The 26,517-nt window shown below is 39.2% G+C and overlaps 1 protein-coding gene across 1 annotated transcript in view; it reads right to left on the minus strand.

The window, feature by feature from the left end:
* The window catches only part of AK5 (adenylate kinase 5), a 150,282-nt gene that overhangs the window by 51,799 nt on the left and 71,966 nt on the right, over positions 1-26,517 (minus strand). The window contains exons 7-8 of the mRNA XM_073357295.2: positions 22,402-22,492; positions 15,738-15,814 (exon numbers count right to left, since the gene is read on the minus strand). Of these exons, the coding sequence (XP_073213396.1) occupies positions 15,738-15,814; positions 22,402-22,492 (168 nt within the window). The remainder of the gene's footprint in view (positions 1-15,737; positions 15,815-22,401; positions 22,493-26,517) is intronic.

Genomic DNA, 26,517 nt, shown 5'->3' on the forward strand with positions numbered 1-26,517 from the left:
TCCATGGACTGGTCATTAATGCCTCTTAACCTGAACACCTTTCTGGTGCATCTCCCAGGGAAGGAAGCTCTGTAGTCAGTCCATATCTGATAGAAAAGTCTATGGTGTGCAAGGTGTAAATGACATGGTGTCAGAAGGGAACAGAAACAGAAGGAAGAAGGGGACAGAAGGGGGAAAATATACAACAAATGTTGCAGGATCTCATCAACATGCCATTCTTCAATGCCTCAGAGAATTTTATCTTTGATAGACTTTCAGAATGGACAGACTGGAAACAATATTTCACAAAATTTCAAATTGCTACAAAACTCCATAAGAAAATTTGAGATAAACATGTGTGTGTGTGTGTGTGTATAATATATATATTGTGATACAGGAGGGCCAGGGAGAAGTGGTAGAGTGTTAGAGGGGAAATATATAAACCCTAGGCTAATTAAAGCGTGGTTCCCTGTAGACTAGGGAAGGTTGCTGCAGGTTAATTGGAGCACCTGTTGTCAATTAAGGCCCTGTCAGGAACCTAATGAAACCCCCTGCTTCAGGCAGTCATAGGAGGAGGAGGAAGGAGAGAGGACTGGAGCTTGGAAGTATGTTGTGAAGACCAGAGAACTGAAGTAAGGGAGACCCTGCCCCAGCAGGACAAGGAGACTCCCTCCCTCCAGGTCTAAGGACTGAGGGTAACTCCACCTAAGGGGGTTTAGAGGGGCTGGAACTCAGAGCGAGGAGCAAACCCAGACCCCTCCCCCACTTCCCTCCTCTATGATCTTCTTGGGCCACTAGCGGGGCCCTCGGCACCCAAGAGCAGAGATAAGGAGTAGTGTCTTAGCCTCCCCCAAGAAAAGCCCAGGACCCACCATATGAACATCGGCCGTCTCGTCACAATATATAAATTTTAATTTATGCTATGAGAAGGTAGGCAGAGTATATCTTTAAATATTTTCCCTTTACTGAAGACAGTCATAAAGATCTCAGTGAAAGAGTTCTGGCTATATTTGATGCATACTTTATATCTTTGAGAAATGTGGTGTATGAAAGAGCATGTTTTCACCAAAGAATTCAAGAACAAGGAGAAAATGAATCTTTTGTAAAAGCTCTGCATGTATTGGCTGAAAAGTGTGATATTTGGAACTGCAAAACATGAAAATATTAGAGACAGGCAGTCTTTCACAGCAGCTACAATTAAAGGCAGACCTGACACTTCACACAGCTATTCAAGTAGCAAAGCATTCTGAACTTGTGAAGCAGCAAAACAAACTTGCCAGACTTGAAAAAACAAGGAACTAGTTTATAAGCTTTAAACAGCTGCAGCATGACTGCTAAAAGTAATTATCATAAGACTCCTGAGCCTGAGAGGGGGGAAAATTCCAGCCAAACTACAAAGCCTTTCTGAATGAATGTACAATATGTGGAAGATTTCATAGCTCAAGATATGTGTTCAGCTAAAGGTGAAATATGTAATAATGCATAAAATATGGTCATTTTGCAGCTGTTTGCCATGCTGAAGCACTGAGAGAGCGAACTATGATTAGAGAGAATAAGAGCCATTGTTGCTGGGTTCCATCATGTGACTACACAAGCATGCCTGGAGAGTTAAAATGAGTATTTGTGGAAAGACTGACTAAAATTGACTCCAGAGCAGATGTGACTGTCATTTCAGAAGGAATTTACAATCACCTTCAATCCCTCGTGGAGCTGAAATCACTTGACACAGCCTTGATTTGCAGTTGAGGTATTCTGAACTGCATGGACCAGTTCACCACAGAAAACTTACATGCTGAATGCACAGCTTTTGTCTTTGTATGTGATCAAAGACCAACAACCTTCTCAACTGCAGTGTGGCAGCCATGATGAGCATCAGTAAGAGAGGCTGAAGAACTCGATGGGGTATTTGGTGATACTGGACTTTTGAAAGGAGATCCAATACAAAAAACATCAACAGACATTGCTGAACCACAAAGCCTACACACACCTTGCAGGATTCCTATCCCATGGCTTCATAAAGTAGAAACTGAATTAAAGAGAATGGAATAGGTTAGCACTATGTAGAAAATCTCTGAGCCAACAGATTGGTGTAACCCAATGGTACTGGTTATAAAGAAAAATGGAAAAATATAAATGTGTGGATCTTTAAATACTGATTGAAGCTGTTGTGAGAAAAATATATCCTCCCAATACTGAATGATTTTCTCCCCCAAACAAAAGGAGCTACAGTGTTCTCCAAGCTGGATGCCTCAAGTGGATTCTGGCAAATTTTGCTTAGTCAGAGTTCTAAACTGACCACATTTATCACACACTCTGGGAAATTTTGCTTTTGAAGATTACCATTTGGGATTATCAGTTCACCTGAAATTTTCCAAAGAAAGATGACAAAACAATTCACAAACACAAATGGAGTTGCACTTTTCATAGACAATATGGGTCTTGGATGGAAGAACACAACAAAACCCTCAATGAAGTTTTAAGCCCCTAATTAGTCATTCTGAATGGAAGCTAAACAAGGACAAGTGTATTTTCCACCTACCCCAAATCAAGTTTTTTGAGGGGCAGACAATAAACAAAGATTAAATCAGTCATAGCCATGAGAAAGAAAAAGCAATTCAAGAACTGAATGCATCAACAAATGTACCAGAACTGAGATGTGTTCTCAGTAAGGTGAATTACCTAGGTTTATACCTACAAGACCTTTCTACAATGAGAAAACCACCGGATGAACTATTAAAGTCTAATACATAGTGGGTTTGGAGCCAAATAAAGAAATTTGCCTTCAAAAAGGTAAAAATGATTTCAACAGCTCCAGTTCAAATACTATGATGTGAACAAACCCACAATGGTCAATGCAGATGCAAGCAGCTATAGCTTAGATGGTGTATTGTTGCATCTGGCTTCCACTCAGATCCATGTTGTTGCATTTTTCTCTCGCATACTCAAAGAAACAGGAAAAATGATATGTACAGATTGGAAAGGAGTGCCTGGGAAGCATGTGGGCATGTGAAAACTTTTACATGTTTCTGTGGATTGGATTCTTTTATACTGATAACAGACCATAAACTGCTTGTAACGCTCATCAATGGAAAAGACCTGAATCAAGCACTACTGAAATGCCAGCGTCTATTGATAAAATTAATGAGATTCAATCCAATTGCAAATTACTTTCCTGGAAAAAATCTGGTAGTAGCAGACACTCTGCATTGGAGCCCTGCAACCCACTCAGAGCTGACCTATAAAGGCATTTGTGAATGCTGTAGATGCATACAGACTAGTGTCAGAAAAGTCTACTCCAGCTACAAGTAACCTTGACAGACATGCAACTTCAAGAAGTTTTAAGTTATATTTGGGCTGCTGGTCCAAGTATCTAAAGGCACTAAGGGAGCAATAAGAGACTACTTTGCAGTATGTGGACAATGAAGCAAATCAAATTCCATTGTTTTACAAAGTATCAGAGGGGTAGCTGTGTTAGTCTGTATCTACAAAAAAGGATAAATGGACACAAATCAGACATCAGGAATGGTAACATACAAAAGCCAGTAGGAGAACACTTAAATCTCCCTGGACATTCAATAACAGATTTAAAAGTAGCCATTCTTCAACAAAAAAACTTCAAAAACAGACTTCAAAGAGAAACTGCAGACCTACAGTTCATTTGCAAACTTAACACCATCAATTTGGACTTGAATAGGGACTGGGAGTGGCTGGCTCACTAAAAAAGCCATTTTTCCTCTCTTGGTATTGACACCTCCTCATCCGTTATTGGGAGTAGACCACATTCACCCTGACTAAATTGGGCTTCAACACTGGTTCTCCGCTTGTAAGGTAACTCCCTTCTCTTCGTGTGCCAATATATATTTATACCTGTATCTGTAATTTTCACTCCATGCATCTGAAGAAGTGGGTGTTTAACCCTTGAAAGCTTATGCCCAAATAAATCTGTTAGTCTTTAAGGTGCCACCGGGCTCCTCATTGTTATTGTTTTTCAAGGGATTGAATTTAGATGATCAAGTAGTAATTGCTATCATTTCTCTTTCTTATTTCTTTTAAAGACTAGTACCAGATTTGGCCTGGGATCATTAATATATCTGGAAGACTAAAAGCCAGTAGTGATTTTAAGACATCTGAGCTCCTAAAGGGTGTTTTTAAATTAGCCTTAAAAAAAGAAAAGAAAAGGAGTATGGACAGTTAGGAAGTAATAAGGAATTTGCCAGTATTATCCTTACTTATATTCAATTAGCAGTATCTTCAGAAAAATTAAATAGACTCTACAGATCAATGTTAAACAACTAATTGTAAAGGGATTTTAACAACACATTTGTTCCTCACAAAATCTTAAATGACAAACTAATTCAAATTGGCTTGAATTAAAACCTTTGTATTATGGATTAGAAACTCACTAGAAGTCTAGCAATAAAGGCTATGGTTGCCCTGTAGAGCCGATGCTGGCACAACTATGCCGATATAGCTATGCTGGCTACTAGTGTATCATAGACTATCAAGGTTGGAAGGGACCTCAGGAGGTCATCTAGTCCAACCCCCTGCTCAAAGCAGGACTGATCCCCAATTAAATCATCCCAGCCAGGGCTTTGTCAAGCCTGACCTTAAAAACTTCTAAGGAAGGAGATTCCACCACCTCCCTAGGTAACGCATTCCAGTGTTTCACCACCCTCCTAGTGAAAAAGTTTTTCCTAATATCCAACCTAAATCTCCCCCACTGCAACTTGAGACCATTACTCCTTGTTCTGTCATCTGCTACCACTGAGAACAGTCTAGAGCCATCCTCTTTGGTCCACCTTTCAGGTAGTTAAAAGCAGCTATCAAATCCCCCCTCATTCTTCTCTTCCGTTGACTAAACATCCAGTGTTCCCTCAGCCTCTCCTCATAACTCATGTGTTCCAGTCCCCTAATCATTTTTGTTGCCCTCCGCTGGACTCTTTCCAATTTTTCCACATCCTTCGTGTAGTGTGGGGCCCAAAACTGGACACAGATGAGGCCTCACCAGTGTCGAATACAGGGGAACAATCGCGTCCCTCGATCTGCTGGCAATGCCCCTACTTATACATCCCAAAATGCCATTGGCCTTCTTGGCCACAAGGGCACACTGTTGACTCATATCCAGCTTCTCATCCAACCCCGTAACCCCTAGGTCCTTTTCTGCAGAACTGCTGCCGAGCCATTCGGTCCCTAGTCTGTAGCGGTGCATTGGATTCTTCTGTCGTAAGTGCAGGACTCTGCACTTGTCTTTGTTGAACCTCATCAGATTTCTTTTGGCCCAATCCTCCAATTTGTCTAGGTCCCTCTGTATCCTATCCCTACCCTCCAGCGTATCTACCTCTCCTCCCAGTTTAGTGTCATCTGCAAACTTGCTGAGGGTGCAATCCACACCATCCTCCAGATCATTTATGAAGATATTGAACAAAACCGGCCCAGGACCGACCCTTGGGGCACTCCACTAGATACCGGCTGCCAACTAGACATGAAGCCATTGATCACTACCCGTTGAGCCTGATGTGTAGATGTGATACACACTAACAGGAGGAGTTCTGCCAGTATAGGAACATCCCCCTTGACATTAACTATGCTGCCAGAAGCCCTCTTCTGTGTTTTTTCACATCCCTGCCTGACATAGCTATGCTGACAAAAACCCCAGTGTTTGACACATCTATGCTGACAGAAGATTACTTCTCTCACTGTAGCTAATGTCATTCCAGGATGTGGTGTTCCTATGCTGGCAGAAACACTCCTCCTTCTGTGATAAAGGGACTACACAGCACATTGGAAATCTGCAGAAGATGATCAATTGGGTGAAGATGCAAATAATAATGGGAATGGAGAAATAAAACAAAGAGGGACAGAGGAGAAATATTGACAGAAAACTACAATGGGTTTCAAGCTGGAAAAAATAAGCTAGGGGAAAATAATATGATAATAACCTATTCAGTGGAAAACTGAAATATGAAAAGCACCTGAAAGAGATCTAGGGGTGAAAGTGGTTTTTGGCTTCTATGTGATTGCATATGGGCCTGAGAACTGCATACCACTAGAGTTTTCTTCCAGGAAAGAAGAAAGAAGAAGTTCTGTATTGAAAGTTTATATAAAGGAGAAAGAGTTCAGGCCAGTTGGGGAAGATTATTTGAGAATTTGGGTGTGTGTTTTTTTTAAAGCTATTACATTCCATATTGCTCTGGGGTTTGTTTTTTGTTTTTAAATAAAATACTGTCCTATGGAGCTGGGGGTACTTGGCCCATCTGAAAATCAGGCCACAAATTCTAAAACTTAACTCCTATTTTAATGTGACACTATTATCTGAGAAACTTTTATTGGTTCAGAAACAGTCCTTCCCAAAAGGGGACACATGCTTTTGTATATTTTGGGCACAAAGTCGAACTAAAGCAGAAAAATAGCAACCTGCTTTGAAAAATAAAGCCCCAAAGCTATGAAGCAAACTAAAAAAGACAGAAAATTCAAAGTGGACGCCTGAACTCATGTAGTTTTGAGAATAAAAAGATCCAAAATCCTGAGTCAAGGACAGAATATAACCTTCACTTTTAATTTTCTTGGGGGTTTTAATCATTTTAATTTTTGTTTTAAATGTACCCCCCTCTATTCATATCCATGTGTATAATGAAAGATTAAAATAGTGGAACTCAAAAGATAAAATAATACTGGAGCAGGAGTATCCAAATACAATGAGGCAAAAGCACATGGTTTTTAAATCCAACAGTCCTTAATGCAGCCACAGTCCTCGTGCACGTTTGCTTCCTACTAGATCGTGCTATAAACAGTACCCAGCCAAAACCACATTTTCTTTCACTTCACATTCTGCCAGCTTTTCTCTAACCTCACCCACTTACAACTCCCCATAACACTATGTATTATTTACCTATGGCTCTCAAATAGTACTGTCCAGGTACAAACCTCTCTCCCTTCTCCTTTAATTTCTCAATTATATTTTGGCACTACAGAAAAAGGTTTGGTGGTGGGAGAGTTTGGCTTTCTGACAGCATGTATGTCCAGATGATGAGTAAACACCTCCTGGAATAGAAGACCTTTAAGATGATGAATATAACTGGTTATTATCACAGAATAGCTGAGCCCAGATTTCACCGGCCATGTGTAAAAGAGCAGATACACACTCCCAGAGCACCAGACAGACTGGTTTAAGGTAGGGAGAGATGTACTCCCAGGAAATAAATCTGCAGAAAAGAGGGCCCTTGTAATATGTTAATTGTTTACTGCATGAAAGACACTGGATACCAGGACATGGGGGGCATCACAGGAAAAGGCGGCTGCATGTAGGGTTTGTGATAAAAGGTATCGGATCCTAGAATTTGCTCTTAGAAAGATGTAAGTTGTTTTCTCTTCTGAAACTGAAACTGAGAAAGCCTTATCTAGTGAATCTTTTGGCCAAGTATAAATCTAGATATTGTAGAGACAGCCATTTACAGTGTATTAAATCCTTTTTCTATCTACTTTTTTATAACTCTTTATAAAACAAAGAGTTTCTTTTGAGTGTGATTTTCATGCAGTTCCGTCCTGGAGAAGGACCTTCCAGGAAGGAGCTCTCAAACCAGGCCGCTCCACACTTCCCTTGGCCAAAGGGCATGGAAAGGCAAATTTAACCCTACTAAAATGTGTTGCAAAAGCATGTAACTCAGAAAGGAGGAGACACTGAGAGGATGTAGGATGCAGAGCTGGAGGAAGGATGCATTTGATGACAAATGCTGACTCTCAGGCAAATATGCAAAGGATTTTTTAAAACGTATACATTGTACCCAAAGGAGCCATTCTATTGCTTTGATACAATATGAATAAATATTTTAAAGAGCAATTTTTGTACCCAGTAGAGTAAAATAGCACTTGTGCAGACACTGCAGTTTAAAAAGTAATTGTATAGATTTGCAAATAGGTGTGAGTGTGAATAATGAGCATTAACATTCTTTATAAAATAGAGCTTGCTCACCAGTCATCTTTCCAAAGTTCATAGTTTGTATTGATGCATTTCTTTTCAAAGAATTGCTCAAAGTGAACTGGTGCCCGCTCTTGCTGTAATTGCTATCTTGAAGTCAGTGGGAGCTCTGCATGAGTGAGAACTGGGCACCTGTAGGTTATAGGCTCAAGTATACTTGCACAGAAGCATGCTATACTAAAGATTGGGAGACGGTACACTGCCCCAGTATTAATACCTGGAGGCATTAGAGTTTTGTAAGCCATTAAGCTTCTAAACTAGAGGCACTAGGGGGACTGGATTCTTTGCCCTCCTGCCCCTCCACAAGCCACAGAACAAAACTTCACGACATTGATGCTGACAGAATCTGGGGGGCCTAAAATGCAAGTGGTTTTTGGAAAATGAAGTTGTGGATGTTTAAATCTGCAGCAACCTGCATGAGTTTCCCTCCATGCAATGACATTCCAACTGAGGGGTATTCTAGGAAGCCCCTGATAATATGGCTCCAGTAGGCAATTAGCTTGGGGTAGTAGTAGGCAGTTTCACCTTGTCTCTGGCAGATCTCCACTAAGACCTTTGGGTTTGGCTGTGGAGCCTCATGTCTTCCACGTATGGGGAAGCAAACTTCTGTTCCTGACAGAAGAATTCCAAGGATAGTCTGCAGGCTGATCCTAGTGGCATTTCTATTCCCCTACATGGGAATAACCTGCATAAGGAAGAATGGAGCTATAGGATTTGTTTTATGGTATAGAATGTACCCTTTTGAAATAACTGAATAATCCTGAAAGATGTACAAAATGAAATAAAAGCACCAAAACAACTTTTAGTTTTGAGCATATTAAAGCAGCACTTTGTTCAAGGCAAACTACAGTTCTTTTGTTTCTAGAACTGATTTTTTTAGCCCCTAATAGGACAGTTTCCATGGCAACTCAAAATGAACAGATTGTGCACTGGCTTCAGTCGATTTCTGTTAAGCATGTTTCATCTGCCTAAAGTTAAGACAGATTTTTAGACCCTCTGCTGTGATTTGAATGTTCATTTCCCCTTATTGACATTCATGTCCTCCAGTGTATAATCTCTCTCCTTCCAAAGGCAGAATCTGGATCTATAATCTGAAGTGATGCCACTGCATATCAATGAAGGAGAAAAGACCATAACAAAAACATTGGAGTTGATAAACCTGGAGGACCGTGACCTTCTGGATGCTCATGGTCATATTTTAAAGTCAGATTCCTTATGATTAATGCTGTACAGCATATGTGAATGCCACTGCCACTTTACTAAGTACTTTATGTCCTGGAGTACGATTAAAAAATCATAGCGTATTCTCCTGCAGTCTGACCCAGCCTCTTAAATAATTTAATCACTGCGTATCTTGAAGGACTGATGTAAAAGTCCCAGTGGAAACTAAAAGTTCTTGTATAGCTGATAGAGGTGGGAACCATGTTCTTTGTCATGTTCTAATTTCAACCCTTGAAGTATCATCTCTGTAGTGTTGGATTATTCCCATGGGTCTTGCCTTCCAGAAGTGGGGAACTGAGAGACAAAATAATGTGACAAATGAGATAATATGGGTAGAAGCAGAGAGAAGATCTTTGATATCCATAGTTAAAAGGGAATTTGAATTCACTGCTGTCTATTCACCTTTTGAAAATTGTTCTGCTACAGTACTGACCAGGATTTTTTCCAGGGCATTTTGATTCTCTCTTGGACATTATCAGTTGAGTTTTTAAATTATGACAAAGGATCAGGATGGATATGTTGCTCTACTCCTGGTAGCAACGGAGTCTGTTTTTCACTGGTTGAGTTGATACCTTTCTGTTTATATTTGCATATCCTAAAACCTAATTTTTTACATACTCTGGGCTGGAAGTGATAGTGTAGCCATAAAAACAATGAGGAGTCTGGTGGCACCTTGAAGACTAACAGATTTATTTGTAGCCCTCTTGAAGAGTTGTTGCCATACGTTCTAATCAAGAATTTGCTATTTCGGTTAGTAGAATGTAATTCTGTTTTTGAGAGAGTTTCTTTCCCTCTATTTCCTCCTTCTTTTCTTTGTTGCTTTTTGAGTAATTCTGGAACGTTTTCTAATTATAAAACATTTTTCCTTTGCAGCAAAGATCAGGTTATGCAATTTGCTTAATACAGGAGATTGCTTGAACTCATGATATATTTTTTGATATATTTCTGACACTTTTTCTTTTATCTTAAACATACTTGGCCATCTCCATTTTGTAAATGTTATTTGCACTCATAATCAGGTGATTTGCTGTGGGGAAAAAAACCTGCATCTGAGCTGGCAATTTATTTTGTGGCAAAAAATATGTGTGCAAATTGCACTCAGCATTTTTAAAATTTTTCCTCAAAGTATTTTTGTCCATCTGGGTTTTATCCTCTTGACTAAGGCATGTTCTCCTAGGTTATTAGGAGTGTAGGGTTTGTTTTTATTTTGTTTTGTTTTTCACTAATTCTTGCTTTGTTAGCATGTATTCAGATTGTAAACTTCCACCTATTTTCTAGACATAATTCTTCTTTATCTAATGAGGGCATATTCTTACTCTGCAGGCTGGTTGAAGCCATCCATAAAAGCTTTGCCTTTCACAAGAAAATAATCTGCTACTTCATTCTGAAGCTCTTTGACATGATTCACTGGTTCCAATTAATCTATATTCTTGTTTGGCCTGAATGCACTCAAATTGGACCAAATGATAGACTCCAAAATAACTACTGAATTTTGAAAGATAAAACATGTCTGAGTCCTAGCATCAAATGGCACAATAGCAACTAATTCTCTGGCAAGGCCAAGGAACTCAGCAGTAAGCATAACCAAATACAGTGAGCAGTAGGACAACATAGCCATGCCAGAAAGCAATTCTGTTATCAAAGACTGCACGTGCAGATGCACACACCTGCATTGTCTGTAATGCAAATATTTCTTTATTAAATAAAACAGATAATAGAAATACTCATTTTTAGAAATATTGTTATTAGAAATTGGGAGAATACTATAAAAATATATTTCCATTGTCATAAGCAATCCTGTCACCTCCAAAGATGAGAAACCAAGGATGGGGTCCTGGTATGAGTAGAAATAGCAGGAGCTTTTTTCCAGCTCTCTATTTTTCAGTTGGGTCATTAAGTGCCATCATTTCCCTTAAAAAAGGAGCCCTAATTGCTTTGCTGACTAAACAGCAGTTCCTCCCCTCCTCTAATTGCAGGGAATTAGCAGGAGGCTGGAACATCCAACCGTAGTTCTTCCATTTGCTAGGAATGCTTCCCATGTAGAAGTCCATGCCTACCCATATGGTGGTTTTGTTTTTGTTTTGTTTTTTTCGGGAGATGTACCAGGTATGATAGTGGACTAACTTCAGTGAAGTAAATGCAGTTTCACTAGATCTGATTGCCTTAAATAATGCAACCTTCTATTTGGATTTATTATCAAAGGAGAGTAATGTATCCAAATTAGATTAATTGGTTCACTGCATGGGATATTAAAAGATGTTAATGGAGAAAGAGAGGCCAACATAGAAGTTAAAGGTTGGTGCTTAGATGAGGAGCAATGGATAGGCTGGAGCTTTGTTTGATCCAAGGCTTTTGAAATAGAAATTGTGGAAATGGTGTCGCTGAAGAAAGATATCTCTGTGAGAAACCTAAGAATCACAAATCTCATTCTGGAATTATGGTTGCAAATTAGATGGAGAATGAAGATAAGGGTGAATCTGAGATGTTTGAGCATTTTAAGTTTAGGACAAGGAGTTTCTGCTTTAAAAGGTTGTAGATACGGTTTCTCTCAAATGAAGATAAAATTATTAGCTTGGGAATATTCTTGTTGAGTTTAAATACTCATTAACTCTAAAGTAAGCTTGCAGTTTTAAATGCTGCAGTAAAACATTTCTAAATGAGAAGAACTATGAATAAATCACTTCTTCCACATTGTTGTATTATGATCTTCTAGCTGAGTGAGTTCTGACTTAATCTAATGAATACATTTGAAAATTTCAGGAGCAATATTTTGGATGTGGAGGATCTGAAGTGCTCCTCTAGCTTAACAATAAATGTCTTTTTATTTCTAGTTCATTATATACAACACTACAAGGGCATTATACCCCTCTGGCAGGCCCATTGTTACAGTCCTAGTATATGTCAACATGAGGTATTTTATATTTAAATGTTTGATTAAACAGAATACATCAACTCCAAGATCTGCCCATCAGGACGCCAGCTTAGAAAGACTTTTGGCAAAGGAAGGGAATTCAGCTGCTGCAGTTCAGACATCATGATTTGGCATAGGATGCAGTGCATGACTTCTGTAATTGGATCTACCCTTTGACAGGCTTAGAAATCATAGCCCAGAAGAAGAGGAATAGTCAGATCTGAATGGTCCTAAAAATTGTCGTCCTGAGATTTTTTAGGGACAGTGAATCAATAAAAAATATGGGTAAAGCAACAAAGTGGAATTTGGTTCATTCTTTCACAAGACATTATGAGCTGGATGCACTGTGTGGTCTTTTTTCAAAACTGTTCTCTAAACAGTGTTTCTAAAATACCTGTCTACACCAACTCTGACACAGAATCTGTTTGTTAGACCTGTTAGTTCCAGATATGAGTAGAAATGGAAATGTAATTCTTATCTGGAAATTTGCTTTTGTAAATTTCTGCAGTTTAGGTGGCCTCCCTTGTGTTGCCTTACAATGTTTTGGGATCTTACTGAGGTGCAAATATTCAGGCTCATAAAGCATTCGTGAATAGCAAGCAGGGAACAGTCAGCTTGTTTATTGATTAATTATAAGCAATTTGTTGTAATTTACATTATAAATGTGTAAAATGTACAGAATCAGTTTAAAACTACAAAAAAGAGAGCCAGATCTTGAGCTGCAATTAATGCTGCTTTGCACAGTGGAGCAAAGCAGTGCTGAAGTCAGCACAGCTGTACACTGGAGGATCTCCTCTATGTAGAGGAATCCTTGGGTGGCATAGTCCTAGAGGTTCCTATACCACTTCACCCTCCTGGCTGCCAGTAACAGGGTGTGTGTGGGTGAGAGAATTTTTGGCTGCCAGAATAGCCCCTGGCGGGCCATTAGCAAGTGGCATAAAATAATGAAGTCCTTAGGCTGCCCTAATTTACCTCACGGACCATCCTGACACAGAGCCCCCCCCCAAATTTAGTGGGTGCAAAGGGCATATTTGTACCTCCATTTCAGTTGAGCCAAGTGCTGCACAGTCCCTGCTGAGGATCTGCCGCAATGAAAGCAGCACATGCCATATAGCAGTAACCCACAAATGCATCTACCTCTAATTGCTCAGTGGCTACCAAGATGTTCTGCTAAATCTCAACCATTATATTAGCAGCTCAGCTGCATAAGGTTGCTTGGAAACCAACTCACTTAGCCCTCACATTCCTCCTGATAGCTGTTTTATGCAATAACATCCTCACATGACACACTTGTAACTAGACATGCATGCCTACCTCACTTGAGAGCCCCACTGTAGAGGGTGTTGGTGCTTGAGACAATTACTAAATAATCTGTCATGTGGTAAATCATTGGGATATTAAGTTACTGTCCTAGTCAAAATGTGTTCCAGCACTGAATACAAGCAGTTCCACATAGTCGAGTAATCTACTTCATTTTACTTTCTTTTATTGAGGATAATTTCTAATTTAGTCTTTCAGATGTGTACGTACACTCACTGAGTAACTGGATGGTTTTATGATTGTAACCCTTATCCTAATCTCTCTCTTCCTTGCTTTCATATATTTCCCTCATTTGTGTCAGGCCTAAATTTAGATTGTAAGTGCTTCTGGATAGAACTGGGTTTCTTCTATGCATTTCTATAAAATGCCTATCACAGATTTAGAGAAACAAAGATCATTAATAAGCAGCAATAGAAATCTGTCTTGTGGGTTTTATTTTTTTTACTTGACCTGTTTTCCTGACCTTTGAATCAATGGCCATATTAGTAATTCCCACTACCTGATTAAGGCAGTCATTATCAATGAGCTGCTTTAAAACTGCACCAGATGTTTCTGGTGCTTATGGCTAGGAGGTTTTCAAATCGGCTTTTTTCCTCTCCTTCTTTCCCTAGTTGACAATAATCTTGCTTCTCTGCCAACCTGACAATTTGCTGCTCTGGGCAGGAATGACAGTCAACCGCAAGCAGTGGGAGGAAGACTTGCAATTAATGAATTGTATAAGGTTTCATATCAGCCTTCTCAACAAAACATATGGCTAAAAAACAAATAAGTTTAACCCTCTGCCTCCAAACTCAACCATACATGCAATGACCCAATACTATGAAATTAGCAAGTTCATATACTTTTTCCTGTTAATCTTGTTTTGTAACCATGAGCTGCACTTTTAAGGACCAGTTAAAATAATTTGGTTTTATGTACACAGATTGTGGACTAAGGGATGCTGTTTCTCCAGGGATTCATACTTTGCCAAGGGAACACACACATCCGTCATTTAAAAATTAAAAATGCATGATTATTTTTTTATGGATTTGTATAGTACTACAATGGTACACTCTGCATTACAATGCTAACAGACCCTCTCCCTGCCCTAAAGAGTTAGGGACAAGACAAGGAAAAAACAAAGGAAACTTAAGGAGCTTATTGGTAAAGAGGCCAGCTTAGGAATGACTGGAGGAAGTGTGTGCTTTAGGGAAGGTTTGGAAGGGAGAGCAAGGCTGCTTGATGTACAGAAGTGAGAGAGAGTCAAAAGCTGGGAATGGGGAGAGCTGTAAAGAACAGTTAAAGGGAAGAACTGGGAGTAAAACTGGAGTAGGAGTGAGGGTAGAATATATTAGACTTTGAAGGTGTTTCCATCAGATTTGGCAAAAGAAAACCCAAGAACAAATATGCAAATGAGGAAATGAAAATGTGAAAGGCAGAATTATAAAAATCTAACTTTAAAATATGCTAGTGCAATAGGGAGAGAGTCTTCAGCGAAGATTTAACAGGACACTATTCATGCCCTTTTCCATTTCTCTAACAGATGAGTGTCATACTGTAACTCTAGTGTGGACCTGTACTGTGACAGGCTGTGGCTCTATGCATAGTCCCTTCCAGACTAGCTTTGCCATGGCAGGAGTAGCCTGTGAGAGAGGAGGGAAAACTAGGGCAGGGCATATACATACTATAAACAGGCTGAGCCCATCCTTTGACTCTAGGTCCTGCCCTTTCATACCTCCATGGGTTAAGGAGTAGGGTGACACACCATCTGACCACCTCTTTTTCCATGGACTTGGAAAAGGCTGTCTGAATTTGATCCCGCAATAGGAATGAGATTGCAGTTGCTATTAACAGTTTAGCAATAGGAGGGTTGCTCTTAACATAAACACTGTTAAGTGGGGAATGTGTTTGCTTGGTTTTGGTTATATTCCACACCTTTTTCTTTTTAACTCCTCTCTAAAATATGTTTAACCATTGCTCCTACTCAAAATGGGATACACCTAGAGAGGCAGGGAAATTGAGCATGACAGACTTCTGTTTGTCTGTAACAGAACCACATGTGCCACCATTCTGAATTGCATGGAGAAAACTGCAAAATGTAAGGGATGGAGAATAGGGCTTTGAACTCCAAAGTAATCTTCATTGCTGTCCCATAACCAGATAGCTACTTCACTATGACATATTTGCTTACATGGCACAACAAAAGCCCTTAAGTGTAAATATTCATTTCATCCGTCTTGCTCAGGCAAAACACAGCATATACATAAACTAGAAAGCAATGAGTGAAGAGACTAGGGTATGAGGGGGTATGAGTGCAGGTGTGTGTGAAGAGATACTTATATAAGCAATTACCTGGTCTTCAAAGTCAAATTCGGTATCAGCGATATCTCCAGAATCCAGAATTGGACTCAGATCAAGTACATTTGGCCCTAAAGTATGAAAGGAAATGAAACTTCAGACATGGACTGGCAGTTTTCACTTCACATGGTGGGACATAGTTATATTTCCAATCTCAATCTGGCTCTCTCGTTGTCCATATATGTGTTTTGTTTTTTTTTAAACAAAACCTATCCAAGGAGTCATTTGTATGTGAAATAATACCAATCAGTGTGATGGTTCTTTAACCATTCATTATTAGGATTGTTGTAGCTTTTAAAAGATATCTCTAATGTGATTAGTATACTGTCTAAATTACAATGCCTTTCATGTATTCTGCAAAGTGTTGTACACTGTGTAATGCACTACAAAAATGTTACTGGAATTTTAATTAACTATGAAGTTGGTGAAGAATAAAATAATTTTATACACAAAGAGATAAATTAATGGTACTCAATAGACTGAGAAAGACATAATCTACTTTGTGTATACTAGTAAATCGGAATGGTTGCATTTTACATTTGCTTTGCTCTGGTGTAAATGACTTCAGGGCACTGGAAAAATAAGGCTCAATATCTCCAGAGGTGCTGGAGGTGTCCCAGGCTAAACTGGTATGGTAGGACATCTGTCAATCTCTTAGTCCAGAGGTACCAACATACAAGATAGAGCCATGGGCCCTAGCACCTGCATCCCAGAAACATCTATTCTGGGACCACCAGTTCTGCCAGCAACAACTCCCCAGTGCTGGCAGATGGATTATGGCAGTCCCCTGTGTTCTGGGGAAAGGAAGGGTTCCCTGTACCCTCTACTGGAGTAATAATTTAGCCCCATTCATAGCTCATCACAGCCCACCAGTATTTGGGATTTGTGAAAGTTTCAAAGGGCACATTGTTACAAGATGATTTGAGTTCCTGATAACATAAACTCAGTATATCTTTTAATTTTTTGCTATCACTTCAGTAGACTCATTAAAAACAAAATTTACTACTCTTATTTAACTTTCAACTTGTCATCACACCATTTATTTACAGAATTTTAAACCCTAACGTTATAACAAACTCCAAATAATGAGAAAATCTAGGACCCAAATTTTGAGTCCATTCTAGATTGCAGCTACAAATTAGCTGTCAAGAAGCCTGCAAAGGGCCTAAGCACCATTTACCAATTTGGGAGCAGTGAAGAACACTAGAGCAGCTAATAAATATATTTTTTGTTGTGACCTGCTGTCATCAGTCAGTCAGGGTTATGGATGGGGAAGTGGGAATGCTGTTCTGGTGGGTTGCATGTGTGATCATGCAGCAAAATATCTTCGGAAGAACAGGTACTACTGACCACATAGTCTTAACACTGCCACTAATCTTTTGATTAAATGGTTTTTTCGCTATTAAAGCTAATCCTTACTTTACAGTGTATATGGAGAGCTGTCTGTATCATTCACTGTCCCCAAAGGCTTTACTGTTTCATAGTTCCCAACCCATTTAAGCATCAGCTATTTTTGTTTGTTTTTAACATTTACATAGTAATAATCTCTGTAGGTGGTGAGATGAACAATAAGAGAGAGAACATGAGGAGCAGAACTGGATAGCATGATGAATAAAACCATAAAGCTTTGTAAAAGGAGATTACGTCAATGCTGTTTAATTTGCTATCCATATTATAATTGGCTAAATTCATCCTTGATGTAGCTTGTTGGCTTCATGGAATTTACACCAGGGATGGATTGGCCCACCATCTGTTTGTGTGGGGTTTTAAAAAAAATGTTCTTGTACACTTTAACAATTTGTTATATTAATGTAGTAGAAAGGGATTACATTTTCCCCATCTTTATAACCAGAGATGCACCTGTGCTGCATTCTGTACCTTGGCATAGGTGTTCTGTGAGCTTCTAATGAAAATACCTGTTTTTATAGATAGGTGCAAGAGGACAGAATTAAGGTTACTATGAGAAGCTTAATTAAGTTTCTTGTATTTTATGCAACTGAAGTCTCAATCTTAATATTACACCAAGGTAGATAATGTATATAATTCAACTAAACCTGAATCTTGATTGAGAATGATCTACCTTGAACTGCCAATTATTTTTAAAGGCACTTTTGTAAAATATTTGATTAACTATCACTAATATTCCTTATCTACTGTGAGCAGTGTATCTCCTCCCTAACTAGGAACATTAACATTAAATATTGGATTTAGAAGCTAAGTACTTTTTAGGGAAATAGACTACCACAAACTTTTAATGTAAAGATTGGGCTGAAAGTTAACGGTCACGCATAATATATTTTAAACTAGAAAAGCCATAATAGTTCTGTATCTTTTAACATGGTGAATTGTCTATGGCAGTTTTAACTTGAACTGTGAGGCTTGTTTTCACTGCAGAAGCCCCAACTCTTTTGCAAGGTTCAAGAAAGGGTAGGATAAATTGAGAGGTTTTTTTTCTTTCTTGTTTTCACTGAGAACTTAGCGAAAGGAAAACCATCTGTCACTCTCTGAATATTCTACAGAGAGCTGTACTTTTGGTGAGTGAAATGAAATAAACCTAAAAGAGATGCCCTGCAGTACACTGTAGTAACAGGCTATTGTGAGAATAAGGAAAAGCAGTAGGGGCCTGGTGGAGCTTTTGGATACCATTGCTGCAGTACCAATGGAGAATGAGGTAGGTAGTTTGCCAGTCTAACTGTACTGTAAGGGGGAGCACACCTAACTTGCTGGACCCACACTAAAACCTGCTACTACAGGGATGGTAGGGGAAGAGAGCAGGCTTGGCCATTCACTCAGGAGGATGGGAGTGGGAGAGGGCCAGTTGTTCAACCTGTATAATAATAATGGAAGTGATGAGGATGGGGGTGGGAATTGCCACTGACACACCAGAAGACCTTGAAAGATGTGGGGGAAGTCAGGGGGAGGGTGGATGTTCTAAGTCTCAACCCAACTTTGCTTAAAACTTTCTGTACCAAGTTTCAGGAGGCTTATGCTAAACTGGTGTTGCTGTCATCAGTATGAATGGGGAAACAAAGAATTCTGAACTCAGGACCAGGCAAATAAGTGGATGAAGAAAGAGTTGTCAAATGTTTTCTTTAAAATGTCAGTGCATGTTCATGGCTAGTCTATATATAGCAGTGGTCTGGTAATACCCTGCAATCATAAACAAGGTTTAATTCATGTTGTTATTTTTTGCATCTTTCTTTCTAACGTTAAACTTGTACACAGATATAGGCCTCAAAGCACTTTAGCACATGGTTAACACAAAGGGGTACATCCTTAGGTGGTGTGGATCATTTTGCATTCCATTGTCCCATTCCATTACAGCATTTAAATGCTTGCGTAACATTAAGCACATGACAGTTTACATCAAAGCTATCCATAGGTATCTGAATAATTCTATTGACTTCAATGGGCTACTCATGTGCTTAAAGTTACACAAATGCTTAAATGCTATGCTGGAATGGGGTCACAGAATGCAAAAACTAAGACCTGATCTGAAAAGGTGCATTTATAATCTGAAATACCTTCAGTTTTGACATGTACGTGTTTATGGGGGTTGGGGAGAAATCAGTTAATTTTCTTGTGTACTGTGTTTTTCAAAGGGGAAAAATGGAAAGGGTTTTATTACAGTTTTTTAAAGATTTCAGTTTACTTCTTTATTGGAGCTCCCTTAGCTAAATAATAAGCTCCACAAAGAGGAAGAAGTTATTGAAGGAAGAAAGTATTTCAGACAATTCTATTTGCTTTTGTGCTAAACTTTGCATCTTCAACACATAGGGCAGCATTTATGCTATCTTGTAAATTGAGAGTTCATTCTTAGTAAAGATTTGGCTCAAATTTTGACCCATCTTTTGTTGTAATGAAGCTGACTTGCACAGAACTGTTAGTGAAAAACTATTATCGAGGTATAACTCATGGGCGGTTACGTATAACAGATGTCTGGATCCTTGCACAGAAATGTACCCCAGTGTTAATTTATTATATTCATTTATATCATTGAGTCAAATTATGCTGATCTGTCTAAATTTAACTGCTGTTAATTTGCCATTAAAAGGTAGCAGAATCACATTGATGCAAGTTAATTAAGCAGCTGTTTGGACCATTTGTATTTCAGAAATGTATTAATATATTCCCACACAAACTTAAATATTATTTTTATTTGCAGTCCATAAACTGGCTCAAATATCCTCACACAATATATCTTTTTAAGAACAACTGTATTTGCGCTTTTTACATTTGACATTGTCATAAAAATAATTTTTAAAAAATTCTGTGAAACCTAGGTTTGTCTACATGGTTAAAAAAATTAGGTTTAATACAAATTGTCCTTTTAGTTTATGAAATTCTTTGAAGAATGGTCTAACTCAGTTAATAAGTCTTACATTTCAGCATTTCAAGTCAGAGAAATACTTAGAAAGTCAAAAGAAAAGGAGTACTTGTGGCACCTTAGAGACTAACCAATTTATTTGAGCATAAGCTTTCGTGAGCTACAGCTCACTTCATCGTATGCATACCGTGGAAACTGCAGCAGACTTCATATATACACAGAGAATATGAAACAATACCTCCTCCCACCCCACTGTCCTGCTGGTAATAGCTTATCTAAAGTGATCATCAGGTGGGCCATTTCCAGCACAAATCCAGGTTTTCTCACCCTCCACCCCCCCACACAAATTCACTCTCCTGCTGGTGATAGCCCATCCAAAGTGACAACTCTTTACACAATGTGCATGACAATCAAGTTGGGCTATTTCCTGCACAAATCCAGGTTTTCTCACATCCCCCCACCCCCATACACACACAAACTCACTCTCCTGCTGGTAATAGCTCATCCAAACTGACCACTCTCCAAGTTTAAATCCAAGTTAAACCAGAACATCTGGGGGGGGGGTAGGAAAAAACAAGCCTGTGTCCTCTTGTTTTTTCCTACCCCCCCCCCAGATGTTCTGGTTTAACTTGGATTTAAACTTGGAGAGTGGTCAGTTTGGATGAGCTATTACCAGCAGGAGAGTGAGTTTGTGCGTGTATGGGGGTGAGGGGGATGTGAGAAAACCTGGATTTGTGCAGGAAATAGCCCAACTTGATTGTCATGCACATTGTGTAAAGAGTTGTCACTTTGGATGGGCTATCACCAGCAGGAGAGTGAATTTGTGTGGGGGGTGGAGGGTGAGAAAACCTGGATTTGTGCTGGAAATGGCCCACCTGATGATCACTTTAGATAAGCTATTACCAGCAGGACAGTGGGGTGGGAGGAGGTATTGTTTCATATTCTCTGTGTATATATGAAGTCTGCTGCAGTTTCCACGGTATGCATCCGATGAAGTGAGCTGTAGCTCACGAAAGCTTATGCTCAAATAAATTGGTTAGTCTCTAAGGTGCCACAAGTACTCCTTTTCTTTTTGCGAATACAGACTAACACGGCTGTTACTCTGAAACTTAGAAAGTCATCTTCCAGGGAAAGATAATTTAAAAAAAAGAGAGAGAACTGATTGGTATTAGAATAACAGTTCCATTCTTCTCTCAGTAAGATGTTTCTAATACAAAATTTATTGCAACCTTTAGTGGTGGAATTTCATGACAGGTTGTTGCTTTTGGCAACAGTCAATATATCTCAGGAATCCACAATGAAAAAGAATATCATTATCATCTAGGAGCACACTGAATAGCTTTCTTTCTCCAAATATTTGTTGTATAGGTGGTTGCACATGGATCTTGTAAGAGTAGTTCAAGGTTTGACATATCAAATATGATGATGTGAAGCCATGAATGTGTTCAGAAAATAATGTCTTGTTTGTTAGCCACTATGAACCAAATTACATCTGCAATTATGGTAATAGTTTAAAGACAAAATGAACTGGGGCTAATTACCTTTACAAACATTATTGAAATAAGCAAAGAGCCTTTAATTGCCTGCTATTTTATTAATCCTCACACGCTGTCTGAAAAAGAGAGGTACCCAACTGACTGTAACCTCTTTGGTCTGATGCCCATGTTTGATATGGAGAAAAGGCTAATTAATGAAGTGATAGCTCTTAGTCTGGAGACGGGATTACCTCATTTTTGAATCCTATTTTGAAGGAGGACAAAGGCAGGTACAAGGTTCCTGTTCACATGAAAATTCACTCTAATACAGAAGGGCTGAGGGGGAAAAATCCTCCAACATGTGTCGCGGAGCTCATTGACAGCTAATGTGGGTACTGGGAGGAGTAGCAGATGCTGCCTGCTGCTCCTCTTGCAATGGGTTTTTGGCTATGTGGGTCTACGCGATCTGTAGAGCCACTGAATGCAACCTGTTCTGTGGGTGACACACCCAATTTGTGCCTTTCTATGGTCCCCCACAGAGATCTCATATCCAAGCCATGCTGATTCCAATTATGTCAGTTCTCCAAATATTTGCCCATTCAAACAGTGAAACATACGATTTCCTTCCCAGACATGAAGAAGAGCTCTGTGTGGCACGAAAGCTTATCTCTTTCATCAACAGAAGTTGGTCCAATAAAAGATATCACCTCAGCTTTAGCAATTTCGAGGGGGTGGGGAAGTAGTCAAGAGTTTGTTTCAGTGTTTTCGTTAATATTTGATGGATATGAAAAACAGAAATCACTGCTACATTGGATGTTGAAAGTAAACAGTTTCTTTTGCTTGTACAGTAACTCACCTGCCACTGCCTCTTTGGGAGGAAATAGCTTATTGTCAACTGCCATGCTTATGTCATAGAAAACTTCCTCTTCGTCCCTGTCTGCATCAAACTGTTGGAAAGGGAGAAGGCAGTCAGACACTTCTGGACAGAATGAATTACTTAGATGAATGCTATTATATAATATGCAGTCCAATCCTAAACCATTAAAGTCAATGGGAATCTTTCAATTTCCTTCCTTTGAATCAAGCCCTTAAATATGATTCATTCCATTGCCAATTTGCCCATATTTCATAGACTGCAGTTAAAAAGAAGTTGAGTTGTTTTAAAAGACTGACATTTCCAAGATAAAACCTCAGAAAACAATATTAGTAATACATAGCACTATATCTGATGCTTTTTCTGCCATCCAAAGTATCTATGTGGAGACCGTGAAACTACAGATCACATGAATAGTTCTTATCACCTGATTTTTAGGGGGAAGCTGTAACAAAATACATTTAATTTGAAAGTCAAAATTGCTGAGCAACTTCTGAATTGTGGCTTAAACTAATCTTTTTAATATGTGTGCTGTTCTTTCAGAACTTCAGTGAGTTACTAGAAAAATGAAATACTTTTGAAAACTTACCTGTAATAAGTGGAGGAAGAAAAAGTTTCCTCTGTGTATTGCTATCTGATATCTGTACTATCCTGGGTAACATAAGTTAACAAAATCACATGGGGGTAGAAGTCCCCTTAAAATTGTGCAATAGCTTCTTGAGTTTGACTTTTTTCCTTCTCTCATTTACAAAATCCTTTGTCTCATTTACAATATCCTACCAAAGTTTGACTTCTGTTTTCCTACATCCTAGTCTCTGGTCTGTATCATGAGTTCTCTTTCCCAATCCATCATTTTACAGTTTTTTCTTGTTTCTGGTATTTATCACTGCACCATTCAACTAGATCATTTTTTTATTTATTGTTCCTACTTAATAAACTATGAATGCCTGCTTGAAGATGATTCATGTGTTTCTTTTATTGATTTGAATATGTTGCCAGTTGATTACCTTCAGTGTTCTTCATATTAATTGAACATGGAAATAAAGGGAAAATGTACATTTGGGTAAATTAAGCTGCCTTTTCTCCTCAACTGAAGCCAGGTATGTTTCCAAGAGAAAACTAAACACTCAGTGTAGACTTAGGGTTAAATCCATCTCCCACCCCCAATCCACCACAAATCATTCTAAGTTTCTGTTAAACCAAACAAGCTTTTGGCTGTCCTTATACAAAACTAAAATAAAAACCAGGTTACAGACGATGAACTGATCTTGTTCTGAGTGTTTATATACATCTTGAGCTCCTTTCTTGACTATCAGGCTTGGAGCAATTTTAATCATAAACTGGCTTCCTGGCACAATTTTCCACATTTCGGGGTAATTTTTCATCTCCAGACTAATGTGCCTTGTGATGCAGAATGAGCCTAAGGGGCAAATAGCCATACACTGATGAATTTGAGTTCATGAGCTTTCATGGGCTTGTCCTCTCAAGTCTGAAACTCTGCTGAACAGCATGCTCCAGCTCTATAGTCAAAGTCTGTTTGTCTTGTTGTGTTTGGGGATCCAGGAGCGTGAGATTTCTTAGAGAGATTATGAAACTATTGATTTAGTATTAGTGATGCAAACAGCAATAGGACGTTTCGGTAAAAAGAATTAATCTTCTTATTTCTACACCTTGTGCTAGAAATAATTTATTACACTCTGTGTGAGAGAAGCCTGGCTGCTGCTGCAAAGGTGCGAACCGTTTTACAGCCTGATCTAAATGCTGGTTGGAGCTGGGCTGCAGAAAGTTGGCATTGGTGGAAATGTAGTTGTTCTTCCAATACTTATCATGTATATTGGTTAAGAATACAGTGTGATATTCAAGCATTTATTCAGAAAGTTGTTAAAGCCCTTAGCAAGCCCCTACTTCTAAAAAATCAGTTTCACCCTGTTTATTAGCCCTCATGGTCCTTCATGACAACTTGTATAGGACTCGCACTATACAAACTGTTTTGTATTTGTTGTTTGTGGAATTTCCTTTCAGCACCTAATAGTGGATTTAGAGGCAAAAAGGAATCAAAAGGAAGAATCTCTGAGGGCCATTCATCATAATAGGAATCAAGAGACAGAGATAGAATTTGTGCCTTGGAAACCCAGAGAAATAGTCCTGAAAATGGGGAAAGAATATGAAATTCTGGAGAAAGAATAAATCTAACAGATGAGATTCTGGGAGCAGAGAGAAACAGGACATGCTGGAGGGAGGCAGCTAAAACTTGAAGAACCAGTGCAGGAAGTCAAACTCTTCATAGCCACCTGGGTGTCTTCAGCATGCCTAGGATTCCACTGCCCTGTTCCTTTTAGTTTCTCCCTCTAAGGCCTCACAGAATGATGCTCACCTTTCTTCTAATCCTGTCTTGACTAGGATTTAAAGATTTGACTAAAACTCTAGTCAAGACAAGGAAGTTGCACTTCCTCATGTACGATGGTCAAATTGAAGCCTTAGGCATCCCCCACTCCCTTAGGTTTCAATTTCACCTGTTTAGCATGAGTTAAAGAATACTCCTTCCTTGTCTACCCTAGACTTTTAGAAGGTGTTAGTTAGATTAAGCAAGCTAACATGATCTATACCTATGATCTTTTACAGCCTAGTTGCGACAAGGCCCTAGTGCTGGAAGGTTGGACGTGAAGGTTTGTCTAAAATGTTCCCTGTGTGGGGATACTCTTAAGCCCAGCTGCTCCTGGAATTCAAGATGGGGTTGGTGACAAAGAGCACAATTTTCCCTCTGTGGCTGATTAGGTGTTTGTGATCCTTTAATAATTTTTAATCACTAACATAGGGCATTATATTTTCATAGGGCTTTACAAACACTAACTAAGGCTGCATCTACACTTTGAGCTGAGGGTGTAATTCCTAGCTCAACTAGATGTACTCACACTAGCTCCCATGGTGAGCTAGAGTTTTTAAAATAGAAGTGTAGCTGGGGTGGCATGGACAGGGGTGAGCGGTGAGACAGGCTAGCTGTCCCAAGTACATACCCACTGGGTCCAGGCAGTTCTGAACTCAGGGAGGCTGTCCTATGCTGCCATTCATCGCTGACCATGTTACTACAGCTACACTATTTGTGACACACTCAATGAGAGCTAGCAGAAGTATGTTTACTCAAGCCAGGAAATCACACTCCAAGTGTAGACATAGCCTAAGCTTCACAACATCGCTGTGAAAGTAGCTAATTTAATTATTATCCCCTTTTTACAGACGGGAAACCTGAGGCACACTGAAGTTAAATGATTTGTTCAAGACTGCACAGTGAGCCAGTGGCAAAGTCAGAATTAAAACGTGAGTTCTTGGCTCCTAGCTCCATCCTCAGCCCACTAGACAATACTACCGTCATGATTCTTTCTTTCACAAGTGGACTGTACCCCACTAAACCATACCTTTGACTTCTGTATTGGTTACTGCAGTGCAGTAGCCTAACCCTAACTCTAACCCTAACTTCAGATGCTACCTCTGGGACATAATATGCCTGTCCATCTTTTTAGACAGAATCATTCATGGGGAACATATCACATCAGTTCTTCAGGAGTTGCACTAACTTCCTATTGACCTTTGGGTGCAATTCAAATTGATTTGGATTTAGAGAGTCATGTATTTGGATCCCATCTCAGAGCTTGCCTCCTTCTCTGTATACCATGACAACAACTGAGGCAAGTGTGGTCTTCAGCCTTAAATTTAACAGTCTGTATAGTGGTGGCAATGCACTGTCCATGGAGAGTCCTTGACTTTGGAATTTAATAATCTAGCAGTGGTCGAGTGTATTGACCTTTAAAATGAATCCGTTCACTCCGGCCTTTTTCTAAGGCAGAATGGTGGACTTTTATATTTTGGGGCGATATCCTTTTTACGTTGTTTCATAGCAAAAACCAGTATATTTTGTTAGATTTTGTACATGCTACTCGAGACATTGTAGGGGGCACATTTTATAAATAAAAAATAAACTTATGGCATATAAATCGGTGAATTGCTGTCAGACAGTCTAATTGCTGTCAACTTGGGCCGTGTCATGTTTGAACGGATGAAAGGCTCTGTATCCCAGTATTAACAATCCCTTGAGTAATCCAG

The sequence above is a fragment of the Lepidochelys kempii genome, chromosome 8, assembly GCF_965140285.1.
Source record: "Lepidochelys kempii isolate rLepKem1 chromosome 8, rLepKem1.hap1, whole genome shotgun sequence".
NCBI lineage: Eukaryota > Metazoa > Chordata > Testudines > Cheloniidae > Lepidochelys > Lepidochelys kempii.